We start from the raw sequence: 14,018 nt of genomic DNA, 5'->3' as shown, positions 1-14,018 counted from the left end.
CAAAATGTGCAATAGGTGCCATCAAAATAAAGTCTTACCACCACTTTCTGCAAATCTGGACTAAATATATGAAAACAACAAGAGTGAGTACCCCTTTCAATTGCATATTTCAAATTAGCAAACTATATAAGACATAACCTGTTCAACAAAAGTTATTTATGGTCAAATACATATGAACATTTTAGGACTGTCTAGCACCTGTTGCTTCTAATAGCAGCTTCAGTGATGCATAACTTTATCAGTTAGCAATTGGCTACTTTATTTAGAAGTTTGGACATGTGCATGAGCGACACAGTGGCGCCGAGAATGACACGATCGCCTCACAGCAAGAAGGTCACTGGTTCGAGCACCGACTGTGTCATTTGGCATTTCTGTGTGGAGTTTGCATGTTCTCCCCGTGTTGGCGTGGGTTTCCTCCAGGTGCTCCGGTTTCCCCCACAGTCCAAAGACATGCGCTATAGGTGAATTGAATGAACTAAATTGGTCGTAGTGTATGAGTGTGAATGAGTGTGTATGGATGTTGCTCAGTGTTGGGTTGCGGCTGGAAGAGCATCTGCTGCATAATACATATGCTGGATAAGTTGGCAGTTCATTCCGCTGTGGTGATCCCTGATTAATAAAGGGACTAAGCCGAAAAGAAAATGAATGACATGCGTATGCCCACAGAAGTGTTATTGCACAGCTGAAAATGCCAGTGCTGTTCCGAAAATAGGCACTTTTCTAACTGTCAGAGCTTTTAAAAACGCTTTTTAACAAACCTATGCTTATTTGTTTGGTACACTGCTGTCATTTAAAACAGTGCTACTCAACCATGTTCCTGGTGGACCACCAGCTCTGCATATTTTCCATGGCTGCGTCCGAAACCACCTGCTTCCGTACTAAATAGTATGCTAAAATCAGTATGTAAGCCGAGTAGTATGTCCGAATTCATAGAATTTAAGAAATAGTATGCGTGAAGTACCCGGGTGACTTACTACTACCGGCGAGATTCTGGAGTGCGCATCCCATGCACGCTGACCTATCCCATGATGCCCTGCGAGCAAATTCATGAATGGGAGTAAAGCGACGCAAATTAGGCAGGTACGTCACGTGACTGTCAAAATGGCGAATGTAGTACGTCCGAATTCCATTTGGGTGGGAGGAATTCCAAACCGCCTACTACTCAGTAGGTACTGCATTTGAATTTAAACGTACTACTGTGAAAAGTTTGAATGGAATTCGGACGTACTACATCCGTCATTTTGTCATAATCACGTGACCTACCTGCATCAGTTGCGTCGCCTCACTTCCATTCATGAATTCTCTCAAGGGGCATTATGGGATAGCGCAGCATGCATGGGATGCGCACTCCAGAATCTCCAGAATCAGTAGTAAGTCATCCGGGTACTTCTCGCATACTGATTTTCGAATTCTATGAATTTGGACATACAACTCGGCTCGCATACTGATTTTAGCGTACTATATAGTTTGGAAGTATGCGGTTTCGGACGCAGCCCATGTCTTCCTCACCAAACACACCTGATTCAGATCATCAGCTCATTAGCAGAAACTGTAAGACCTGTAATGGGCTTGACAGACAAAGGAGACAAATAAAACATGCATTGCTGGTGGTCTGCCAGGAACGTGGTTGAGAAACAATGATTTAAAAAACTCAGCACATCCACTGACAACAACAACAAAAAAGAACAACCTGAGAGAAAAATTGATTTGTCATTATTATGACATATTGCATGTTCACTTTATTTTAGATGACTGTAAGTGATATCCTTTTGGATTAAAACACTGCTTCTTGACACCATTACATTTGATGTTTCCAATAGAGAAAGATTAATGATTGTTCAGCACTGAGCAACCAGTTTTACTGCTTTTATATGAACCCAGTAAGATTAGGTTAGTAATTCCTTGTTCCTTCAGCTGTTTTATTTGAAAAAAAAAAAAAATCTTATAGAGGCCGATTGGTGCCAACACATCACAGGCCACACACCTGGCCACGATTATTTATTTAGTATCATGTTGCTTGTTCCAACAACACTTGATAAGGCTAATGGCCTCACCTGAGTCTGCTCTTTGTCGTCACACCTCTATTTTTCTGTTTGGCTTCCATTATCTCGCATTTAAACACTCAAACACAGAGAGCAGCGAGTTGTCTTAAGCCTTAGGGAAGGCACACAAAAGCGCTTTCTCCCTTCCCAAATCCCCTCTCCTCAGTTCATGCATTCACCACCTCACCCTCCCATTCAATCACTCATTCACGCCGCCATTGTTGCTGGCAGGCTGGATTGAGCGGGAGGGCAGAGAGGAGCGCATGAAAAGGGCTCTTGTCATAGAAGAAAAGAGGGAAGGGATATATCAGAGGGGGGTTTTGGGGCCCAGGGTTGGGTTATTTATGAAACACTGAAAGAATGAGAAGGCCTGAAAAAGGTCCAGCTGCAAACACACTCTCACACTGCCACACGCAGATGTGTAAAGACATTTCCACAGAAAGACAGGCAGAAGTAGAACATCTGGGGTGTCAAATTAAATGTCCATAAGCTCTAAGGCTCAGTGACCGGTAATACACTGATTTACTCATTGGACATGTTTAGGAGGTTGCCTACTCAGCTTGCAGAATTGTCAGTATAATTCTGTTTACATCAGAATCTGGAATGTTCCTCAGACCTGTTTGGTATGAAGCTAATAAATAATGGATTATGCTTTTCATTAATCTGTATACATCACTACAACTTAGTACTCTAATAACTATGATTCTAGAAGAAAATCTCAAAAGGTAAGTCCTGTGTTTTTCAATTTGGAGACTATTCATGCTAAACTGTATGTGAGATTAGGATAAATTCCAATGCAAAATTCCAAAGCATAATTAGTTTTAAATAGTATGGTGGGAATACATTTACACAACATGCTTCAACATAGTGGATTTATTGGGCTATTATTCTATTAATGTCAATTTAGGTCACAACAAGTCTGTTTTTGTCTATAGATAATCAAAGATTTTTACCTGATGTCATTTGCAGTGCTTAATAGGATTGCTTTCACCCTCATTAATGCCGTGAAGTACACAATCTTCAACCTTTTTTCTCCAATTTTCTATATTTTTTTGCAACAAATTAAAGGATTGCAATAGTGTGATTCACCTCATAAGTTCACATTTACAAGACTATAAAAAAGATGATGGGAATGAAATTCTGGAAACACTTGCAGCTGCTTGAAAAAGGGGGTGTAGAGTGTTCCACTCCAATGTTTTTTCCAAAAACATTTGGAAAGAATCTAATGGATCTGGAGAGCTGCTGGGGTGAAAGTGCAGTGCGGATGTTCTAACACTAGATGGCGGTCTTATGTTTTGTAGATTGCTGAATGGGGGCCCTTTGACATGGTGATTGGTGGAAGTCCCTGTAATGACCTTTCAATTGTCAACCCTGCTAGGAAAGGTCTGTACGGTAAGACATTATAGCTTATTAATCATTATATGGAAATCTTTAGTCTTCCCACACAAACCCTTGTGGATTTTACCATTTATTATAAATTCTATCTGTTTTGTGGCACATTGATTATTATGATGGTATGTTTACAGTATTATGAAGGCTATTGCAGAGTGCACAGTCATTTTTTTTTACAATATTATTTTTCTATTGCTGTTTCTTAAGATTTTAACAGCTCCGAACAATACTTTAAATTATGCAGCAGCTTTAGTGGAGATTTGACAGCTTTTCTAAGTCATCATTTATGTAATATTAGGCAGATTATGAATTAGAACCATACATTTTCGAATAGCGAGTATTTTGCAAATATCTTCTAAAATGTAAATGATACAAAATAAGAAAATAAATTGAACTAAAGAAAAAAGACAATTAAATGCATAAATTCAAGTTATTTGTGTTATGCATAAATGCTCTTTATGGCTTCACATATGTATTTGGAAATTTGGACGTGTATTTAATATTTTTACCATATATTTGAAACATGTTCTATGGATTTGACCTCCTATTTTCTATAAATATTTTATTCACACCAACCTATTTGTTATTAATAAGTTACAACAAACAAATCCTCTTTCTATTCATTACGGAACCCTTAACAGTCCTCAAATTTTTTTGTCGTATATCAGTTATAACAATTATTTTCAACAGTAATTAAAATCAATATTTAGCAAAATTTATATTTGAAAATATTCAATAAAAAGCAAATTAGCACATTAAAATAATGATAAGATTGTGTGACACCGAAAACTGGAGTAATGTTGCTAACAATTTAGCTTTACCTTTTTAAATGACAGTTTATCTATTTAAATAAAGTTAAAAAAATGAAACATTATAAATAATGTTTAATAAAAAATGTAATACTTTTAGACACTATTAAAGTGTTAAAGTAAATTCAGCCTTAACCAAAACCTTCTACCCCAACTTTTTAAATAGACTGTATGTCACATGCAAATTAGCTCCATTAAATTAGCCCTTGAAATATAAACTCCAAGTAGGGAGCATAACCACCAAAAACACCCTAGGCATCACATAGAATTATGCTTGCAACCACTCAACACCTTAGAAACCACTCTGGGTACATTAATAAAACACACATGTTCTTCAGAAAATACAAAAACTGCTGAAGTGTAGACATACGCTAATGATTTGTAATGGTGTTTAGAGGGGACTGGACGGCTGTTCTTTGAGTTTTATCGCCTCTTGAGTGAAGCGAAACCAAAGGAAGGGGAAGACCGGCCTTTCTTCTGGATGTTTGAGAATGTGGTGGCCATGAGCGTCAATGACAAGAGAGATATCTCACGCTTTCTAGAGGTTTGAGTTTCTTCATGGTTACTGCTGTTAGAAATTACTATTTTTCTGGTTGATTCTTATTTCAGTTCATTTTTGCTTATTTCTATAGTGTAATCCAGTGATGATTGACGCCATAGAGGTGTCGGCTGCTCACAGGGCACGCTATTTCTGGGGCAACCTGCCAGGAATGAAGAGGTATTTGCCATTTGATTTCAATTCACTTCCTTGTGTGTTTATTGTGGGCTTTAAAGAAACACTCCACTTTTCTTTTAAAACAAGACAACATTTTACAAGTCCCCTTGAGTTAAACATTCGATTTTTTTTTTTTTAATCCACTCAGCCAATCTGCAGGTCTGGTGGAGCACTTTTAGCTTAGCTTAGCATAAATCATTGAATCTGGTTAAACCATTAGCATCTTGCTTAAAATTTTAGATAAGAGAAAAAGAGTTTAGATAATTTTCCTATTTAAAGCTGGACTCTTTTGTAGTTAGATTAGGTACCAAGCAGTGTTGGGCACAATACATAGAAAAAGTAACCTGTAACTTAGTAATCACAAATATTAACTGAGCTAGTAACTTAATTACATCATCGTAAAAGTAACTAATTAGCAGGGAAAGTAACTAAAAAACAGAAAATATGTCCAAAAAAATATGTTGATTGTCAAAACTGTGTGTTGAATAAATTAAATAATATGTTATTATAAAACATTTGACACTATTCTATATTTTATTAATGTTTCTGTGGGGAAATGTGAGAGATCAAATTTAAAATTGAGGATTTTATTGTCAATATGATCATTTCTATAGTGGAACAATTAAACATAATGAATGGTTTAGAACTTTTAACATACAAAACTGGCTAACAAATAAGTCAAAAAATAAATGATGCTTTGTAAAGGGTCATGAAACCCCTTGTCTCATAAGGAAAAGGATTTTTTTCAGCTATGTTGAGGTGGGAGTGTTGCATGTGGAAAGAGGGAAGAATTTGCATAGAAAGCGGAATTTTATTGCATGAATAAAAAAGTAAATTTGCACACAAAGTGATTAAATAAATAAAGAATGCAATGACCATTTGGCCACTACGAAGACCCGGAAGGGACGTGATGGTGGGGAAAAAAATTGGTGGAAGAAAAAAAAATGGGTGAGAGGAAAAAAAACAGAGTGATAGAAAATTTTACGTTTTTTTTTTTTTGCATTTCTCCACAAACACTTCCTGTTCACTTCATTCATGTAAACGCTCCCGTATTTTACATTCTATCCCACTTTCTTTACATTAAAGCTTTGCGTCGATCATCGCCTTTCATATGCTACGTCTGAACCACTGAATGCATGTACAAGTGCTCCGTACAATAAACTGATCCCAGATCAGCTATTGTACACGCCATTTGCAGAGGAGCAAAAGTGCAGGACACTTTTGGATTCGAGTGTACATTTAAACAGACAAATACACTGAATAATATATAAACATCTCCGTCCTGCATGTTTAATTTTAAACAGCTAATTTTCTCTTAAATGAGCACAAACTGTTTCTAAAGTAATGGAATGCTTTATTATTGATCTGTGCATTCCTACAGTGACACTTCTGCTATCAAAGCAAAACTTGAGATTTATTTGCTGCTCACTTGTTTGATAACAGAGGTGTCACTTTAAATGGCATGTACAGAAACTGATCTGGGATCAGTTTATTATACGGCGCGCGTCTGTCAGTCAGCGCTTATACATGCATTCACTGGTTCAGAGGTAGCGTATGAAAGGCGATGATCGACGCACAGCTTTAATGAAAAGAAAGTGGGATAGAAAGGTAAAATACGGGAGAATTTCAGGAAAAACGGGAGGGTTTACATGAATGAAGTGAACAGGAAGTGTTTGTGGAGAAACAGTTTTGCCAGATAACGCAAAACATCTTTGCGAGATAATGCAAAATCCTTGCGAGGGAACCCAAAAACCTTAGTAATATGTTTTCTTATAATTTTTTTTTCTCCCACCCAGTTTTTTTTCTTCCACCTATTTTTTCCCCACCATCCTGTCCCTTTTGGGTCTCTGTAGGCTACAAATGTGGATTGTGTCGTATTGTTGCACACAATATCTATAATATATTATATTATACAATATTAAAGCAAACTAATTAGTAACTTTATTCACTTTGACTACGTTATGTATTCTAAATTTGAAACGGTACTTTTGACAATATGATAATATCTTACATAGCCATCTGAATAAACAGCAATCTACTAAGTACACAGTCTTTTTTGCATCTTTAGTTTTAAGGAGACAACTCGCATATCTGGATTTCACCAATTCCAGATTAAAAAAGCTTGTGGGTAAACAAACAAATTCGTGTGTTATTAGGTCACAGCTAACCAACAGCTTGCAGTCACTGGGAAAGTGTATTTTTTTTTGTGTTGGCACAATTATAAACGGAGCACTGAAGACCCGTGTCTCTGAGCAATGACACTGTAACAGGTAAGACGGAAGAGTCAGATGAAAGATCTGATTCATATTAGTGTGCAGTGATTGGAATTGGACTAGTTCTTTCTCATAAATTAATATGCAAAAACGCTTATCATTTGATGCCACAGTGTACTAGCAGCCATTCATCATTAATTCAGAATTAACCATTTACCTAATAGTCATGATGTTGCTTCGAAATTTCGTTTTTAAAAAGATCAAATTTGTTCTAAACAACACAAAAATAAACAATTTCAGTCGATAATGAAATGTAGGTGTCCTAATAGTGTTTTTATCAATGTACCACACATATATTGTTAACATCTCAAAAAATAGTTTTAAGGTTCCATGACTCAGTGTAAATATTACAGTAGTAATTTGAGTATTATTAGTATATTTATGTCAAAAATAAAAATAGTATTGACATATTTCCATGATTGAAACAGATTCTGTGATGATTACATAACATGCAGTACATTTCAGCATTTTTCTTTTAACCTTCAAATGTTCATTCATGTTTTAATCATGGTATAACGGTAGTAAATTGCTCTCTGGTCTACCGTGATAATCGTGAGTTCACACTTTCTATGACTGGCACTGACGCGGCACTTGACAGCAAGCTGATGATAAGGAAATGTGATTGTAAAGTACTTTGTCAAGATATACTGACATGGTTGACTTGCTTTGCTACTGTTGATTATTCCCGCATGTCAGAACAACACTAAACTAGTTTTGTTTTGTATTTTAGGCTCCGTCTACCTTTTATAGGCTTTATTTGCGTTTTTAGCCAATCATTATCAGTTATGTGGTTGTCCCTCCCCTAGAAACACACACCAATCATCATCTGTTATATGCCCCATTCATACACACCAGAGCAGGCCGACAGAGTCAGATGAAAAGCTCTTCAGTGAGCTCTATTGCTAAGTATATATCTATTTGATAATGCTGCATTTTCTTGTCAGTAACAATAACAGTGTTGTAATGTTATTTGATTACTTGTTACTGAAAAAAGTATTCCATTTGTAATTTATAATGCTATTATTCCCATCACTGGTAATAAAACTGACCATATTTAGGAGGTTGCTAGTTTCTAGGTCAATATGACTAGGAACTATGCTCTCATTCTGAAGTAATAATCACGGAACTTGGCTGCATCAGGTAAAATTATACTATGCAGTGCTGTTACCTAGCTAACTTGCAGGGGACTATTTTGAGGAGGAGAATGATATAACACAGCCTCACAAGAAAGTTGATTCATATCTGCAAGTCTGAAATAAGGGTGTTTTCTTTCAGGCCTCTGTGTGCCTCTGGGATGGATAAATTAGAGCTTCAGGACTGTTTGGAACATGGCCGTGTTGCCAAGGTGACTTATTTTCCATATCTGTCATAACCTTGAAAGACATCTATGAATGGCTCTGGTCATAATGTAAACTCATGAGCCTTTTATATTACTTTATTCAGTTCTTGACCTGGAATGGTGTTGTATCAGGCCTAGTGTCTTAATTCTAAGTCTCTGTCTTTAGTTCGGGAAGGTACGTACCATCACAACACGCTCCAATTCCATCAAACAAGGCAAAGACCAGCATTTCCCTGTCATGATGAATGGCAAAGAGGATATCCTGTGGTGCACAGAGCTCGAGAGGTGTGTTCGCAACCGCAAATCTCAATTTTAGAAGGATGTAAAAATCTGCTTTTTGTATTTATGCTAATTTTGACAACATTTATGCCATTTTCAACAAACATTTACAAAATTTGCTGTCATTTTTAAGTAAAACATTATTTCCTTAATCGTTACTTGCAGTACAGTTTTTATTTTTTTATACAATATTTAACCTTCATGATTTAAAAAAAATGAATGTCATATTGTCAAAATTGTACTAAGACAAGAAAGGTGTTGTTGAACAGTTTTAAAAGGTTTGATCCACTTCAAATGTTGACTGCTATAAATTTTGTTCAGCATTGATATTACATAGTGCATGTCCGCAACATCATTTTCAATGTTAAGTCAGGATTATAGTTGACCAGACACCACAGTTCAGAACACGTCATTGTTTATTAGTTTAACCAGAATAGAGTAAAAGTTTATCATTTGTGTCATATTGCAATATACAGTTGAAGTCAGAATTATGTTTTTGAATGTTTTTGTCTTTTTAAATATTTCCCAAATGATGTTTAACAGAGCAAGGAAATTTTCACAGTATGTCTGATCATATTTTTTCTTCTGGAGAAAGTCTTATTTGTTTTATTTCGGCTAGAATAAAAACTTTTCAGCTTTAATTAAAAAAAAACTTTTTACAGTGAAAATTATTAGCCCCTTTAAGCAATTTTTTCTCTTGATAGTCTACAGAACAAACCATTGTTATACAATAACTTGCCTAATTACCGTAACCTGCGTTTTAAAATGTTTTTAAAATATCTGTCATCATGGCAAAGATAAAAGAAATCAGTTATTAGAAATTAGTTAATAAAATTATTATGTTTAGAAATGTGTTGAATAAATCTCTGTTAAACAGAAATTGATGAAAAAATGGGGGCTAATAAATCTGATTTCAACTGTATATATAAAAGATCGCAATAACAGATTTATTCCAATATTGTGCAGCCCTAATATATATATTTATATAATTATTATTACTATTTTTTTTGCACAAGTCCCCATTCATTTCCAATATTAACCAAAGCTCAAAACAAACCTTCTTATGTCATAAAGTAAAATAATCTAATACAGTGTGTTTGCAGTGTTTTAAAAAGTGAAAAAAAAGTACAAAAACTAATCACTTTAAACAGGTTTTAATTTTTCTAAATCCATGTAAAGCTACCAAATCGGGCTAACAACCATGCAATCACTAACCTTCCATCTCAAAAAACAAAACAAAAGTTTTAACAAAAATGTATTTATTAACACAATTTACCAATATGGTTTTATTATCTTCCTTACAATAACTTTTGTTTTTAAGGTTCATTTTTATATTTTAATTGTGCCGTTTAAAGGAATCCTTAGCATTTAGCCTTGTGTAAGTCTGAAATTTCATTCATATTGGTCTTAAAAAGGTCTTAAAATGTCTTAAATTTGATTTGAATAACCTTGTAGAAGCCCTGTAATAATTTCTGACCTACAGTCAAGGTCTTGGTTTTGAATGATTTTAATAGTTTTGTCTTATTGACATAATAATAAAGTATTATTACAAACCAGTCTCTCTTCATTTTCCCTTTTTATTTAGCTCATATTAGGACACATGAGTGTATTTCAGTTTCTACCTTCATGCATTCTTTGTTCTTATCAACGCTTTTGGGCATGTTTAATTTTAGAAAAGCAACATTTTGAACAAAAAGCTGAGAAATCACAAATGATATTCGGTCAAAATGTATATGCTGTGTAATAATCATGTTATCTTACATCAGGGGTCGGTCCTGGAGGGCTGCAAGGATGTTTCTAGAAAGCCTAGTAAGAGCTTGATTAGCTAGCCCAGGTGCGTCTGATTGGGGTTGGAACTAAACTTTACAGGACACCGGCCCTCCAGGACCGAGTTTGGTCACCCCTGGCTTACATGCTCATTAGCTACTGTTTGTACAATTTCAGAAGATGTGTAATAGCGCCCTCTTCTGTGTAACAGTGAAATTGGCCATTACATGAAAATTGACAAACCCAGAGATGTGTTGTTTTAAAAAAAATGATGTTATTAGTGGTAAAAGGGTTAATTTACTTAAATAAATCTCTCTTTCTCTCGTCTTCCCAGGATTTTTGGCTTTCCTGTTCACTACACAGATGTCTCCAACATGGGCCGTGGCGCCAGACAGAAGCTGCTGGGGCGATCCTGGAGCGTTCCAGTTATCCGACATCTGTTCGCCCCACTGAAGGACTACTTTGCGTGTGAATAGCACATGTAGTCCGCGTTCAGTTAATCTAAAGCAAACACAAAGTACAAGACCAAATGTCCTCAAAAAGGAGCTCTTAGAGACCCACAAATTTGACAAGACCATCTCAGCTTTGGAAAAACAAGCATGAGAAGCTGTGACTTGAGGTCGAGGGTAGTGTTGAGCAACAGGCCAAACTCAAGGTAGACACTGTGATGCTAAGAGCGAAAACACAGTTAGCTTTTGTACTCGACGTTTTTAAAATGGATGTGCCTGAAAACGGCCAGGGTTCACATGCGGGTAGATTAATCTTTTATTATCATGAGAAAAAAAAAATAATAATTTTTAATCGAACAAAACATTTTAGTTTCTTCCAGAGCAAATCTGGCTAAGCAATGCTGAAATGTGTGAACTTTAAATTCCTCATTCATGCATGTGACTCATGTTCACCATATTATCGGGGTGAAAGAAATACTTGAAAAATTGTATCAATGCAAACTTCCAAACACCAAGCTGTGAACCCTTAAAGAATGCGTTTTAGAGGATGCGTTCAAATAGTCGATCGCCCCTATTTGTGTTTCATAAAGCCTCCATGCCCTCTGTATCGTTGCACAATAACAGTAACCAGAAGGTGTTTTCTTTTATATCATTAGCAGAACTCGAGGGCATTAGCCTGTTAAACATTACAGTTCTTTCCTTAAGTAATTTGTGTCGTTCAAGCAATCGTTCAAGATAGAGATCAGTGTACTGTATTTTAACTTTGAAAGTAATGTTTACAAACTTTAACACATTTCAACAAGTTTTTAGAGCTTTCTTACCATACTTTCTTTGTTTTTTAGCCTGCTTTAGATGTAAAATGTTTGATGCTGTTGTTTTTAATATTCACTGTTGCTGCCAACAATAACAAACGCATTGTATTATTGTAGCACTCTGATGCCTTAATGTGTGGTGCCTTTTGAAGAGAACAGATACAGCCTGCCATACGGGCGTTGCGAAGAAACTTTCTGCCTTTGTTTGCTGTAAAAAAAAGAAAAAAAGAAAATGGTTTATTTGTCTGATTATATGCTTAATGAAAACTACTGTCCAAACTCAAAGCTTGAAGTTAAAGTAACTTTAATACTTTTAAAACGTGGAACACTTTGGATATCACATGCAAGTTACACTTATTTGTCCTGTACACATCTTGACGGGCAAAACATGCATGTAAAACTGCACAAGAGAAGTGCTTACTGTCCTTTTATTTTCACCTTTTTTATCATTGTAGCGTAAACACAATTTTGATATCATAGGCTGATTATTTTGCCTAGTAGATTCTTACAATTTGATATATATATATATATATAAAGGTGTCTTTTTACTTGTTTATGTGGTAACGTAACAAACTTGTTCATCTGTATTTTGGAACATTAACAGTGCTTTTATACAGTCAATTTTTATTTTTTTATACGTTTTCTCTTGTAGTTTTGTATACAGTGTATTTTTCTTTTTGGGACTTATGGTATAAAACACAAAAATAACCAAAAAAAAGTTAGTATCTTAAGAAAAACAATAAAAACGGACTGCAAAGCCATTTTATTGGAAAAGCTTGTGTTTTGTGTGAAGTGCTCGCTTTTGAGGAGGTGGTTATTATGAAATGTTAGTTTCTGTCAGTTTAAAAAAATGTATTTTGGTGGATTTAAACAAAACAGATTTATTAAACAGATATATTAATTAAAATAATATTTTAGTCACTAATCTTTAGAAATTGAAGATAAAACAATTACATTCTAGCAAAATACTGCAAAAAAAAATACAACATAAAAAATGTCAACAAATTTTTCAAATGTTTTTGCTTTTCTTGATTTTCCTCATTTTTAAATTTGTATTTAATATTTTTTTATAACATATAAATGGTGACACGGTGGCACAGTAGGTTATGCTATCGCCTCACAGCAAGAAGGTTGCTGGTTCGAGCCTCGGTTGGGTCAGTTGGCATTCCTGTGTGGAGTTTGCATATTCTCCCCATGTTTTCATGGGTTTTCTCTGGGTGCTCCTGTTTATCCCACAGTCCAAAGACATGTGGTACAGGTGAATTGGAAAAGCTAGAATTGTCCGTAGTGTATGAGTGTGTGAATGAGAGTGTATGAGTGTTCCCAGTGATGGTTTGTGGCTGGAAGGGCATCCGCTACATAAAACATATGCTGCCATGTGCATTGGCGGTTCATTCTGCTGTGGCGACCCCATTTTAATGTAGGGACTAAGCCGAAAAAAGAAAAAGAATGAATGAATGAACATATAAATGTGTGTGTACTAGTCTTTAGACCGTTATTGTAAGTTTTTTATTTGTTAGATAAGCTCCAGATTTGTCTTTAGGACTGACTAATCTATGTACATGCACAAATACAATATTGTATAGCTTCCTAGTAAAATATGAAAATATTTTATAATAAAACATTTTATCAATAAAATACAGATTTGTGAGGGGTGTACTTATATGTATGCTGAGCACTGTATGTTTATCAGACCAAATTAATTGCTATGTAAAATAACCTATGAAACAGTTTTTTTCTAAACCAAGATTAAAAAAATTATAATTTAATCAAACATTTTTATTCCTTAAGAGATAGTTCAACTAAAAAATCTAATTATATCATCATTTACTCTCTCTTTAACAATTATCGGTTTCTTTTGCAAGATATTTTGAAAATGCTGGTTGCTGGTACATCATCTTCATCAAGTAGTCATTGGGTCCAAGCAACCAGCATTTTCTTATTTTGTGTTCAACAGACTTCAATTTAATTTATCTTTATTTGTATAGCACTTTTACAATGTAGATTGTGTCAAAGCAGTTAAAATAGAAGTTCTAGTAAATTGAAACTGCTTCAGTCCAGTTTTCAGAATTTTTAATTCAGTGTGCACTCTTAAAAGAAACGGTTCTATAAAGAACCAAAAATGGTTCTATCAAGCGCTT

At 35.1% G+C, this 14,018-nt stretch overlaps 1 protein-coding gene across 8 annotated transcripts in view; it reads left to right on the top strand.

Annotated features, from left to right (window-relative positions):
* Positions 1 to 12,638, top strand: part of dnmt3bb.1 (DNA (cytosine-5-)-methyltransferase 3 beta, duplicate b.1) — a 90,440-nt gene extending 77,802 nt beyond the window's left edge. For 2 of the 8 annotated variants that reach the window (XM_073938004.1, XM_005162028.6), the window contains 6 exons: positions 3,344 to 3,425; positions 4,639 to 4,787; positions 4,876 to 4,961; positions 8,507 to 8,576; positions 8,737 to 8,855; positions 10,951 to 12,638. In XM_073938004.1, the coding sequence (XP_073794105.1) occupies positions 3,344 to 3,425; positions 4,639 to 4,787; positions 4,876 to 4,961; positions 8,507 to 8,576; positions 8,737 to 8,855; positions 10,951 to 11,092 (648 nt within the window). In that variant the 3' untranslated portion in view covers positions 11,093 to 12,638. 8 annotated transcript variants of the gene reach the window in all.
* The last annotated feature ends 1,380 nt before the right edge of the window (positions 12,639 to 14,018 follow it).

Source organism: Danio rerio, chromosome 23 (genome assembly GCF_049306965.1).
Source record: "Danio rerio strain Tuebingen ecotype United States chromosome 23, GRCz12tu, whole genome shotgun sequence".
Classification (NCBI taxonomy): Eukaryota; Metazoa; Chordata; class Actinopteri; order Cypriniformes; family Danionidae; genus Danio; species Danio rerio.
This window is presented reverse-complemented; position numbering and strand designations above follow the sequence as displayed.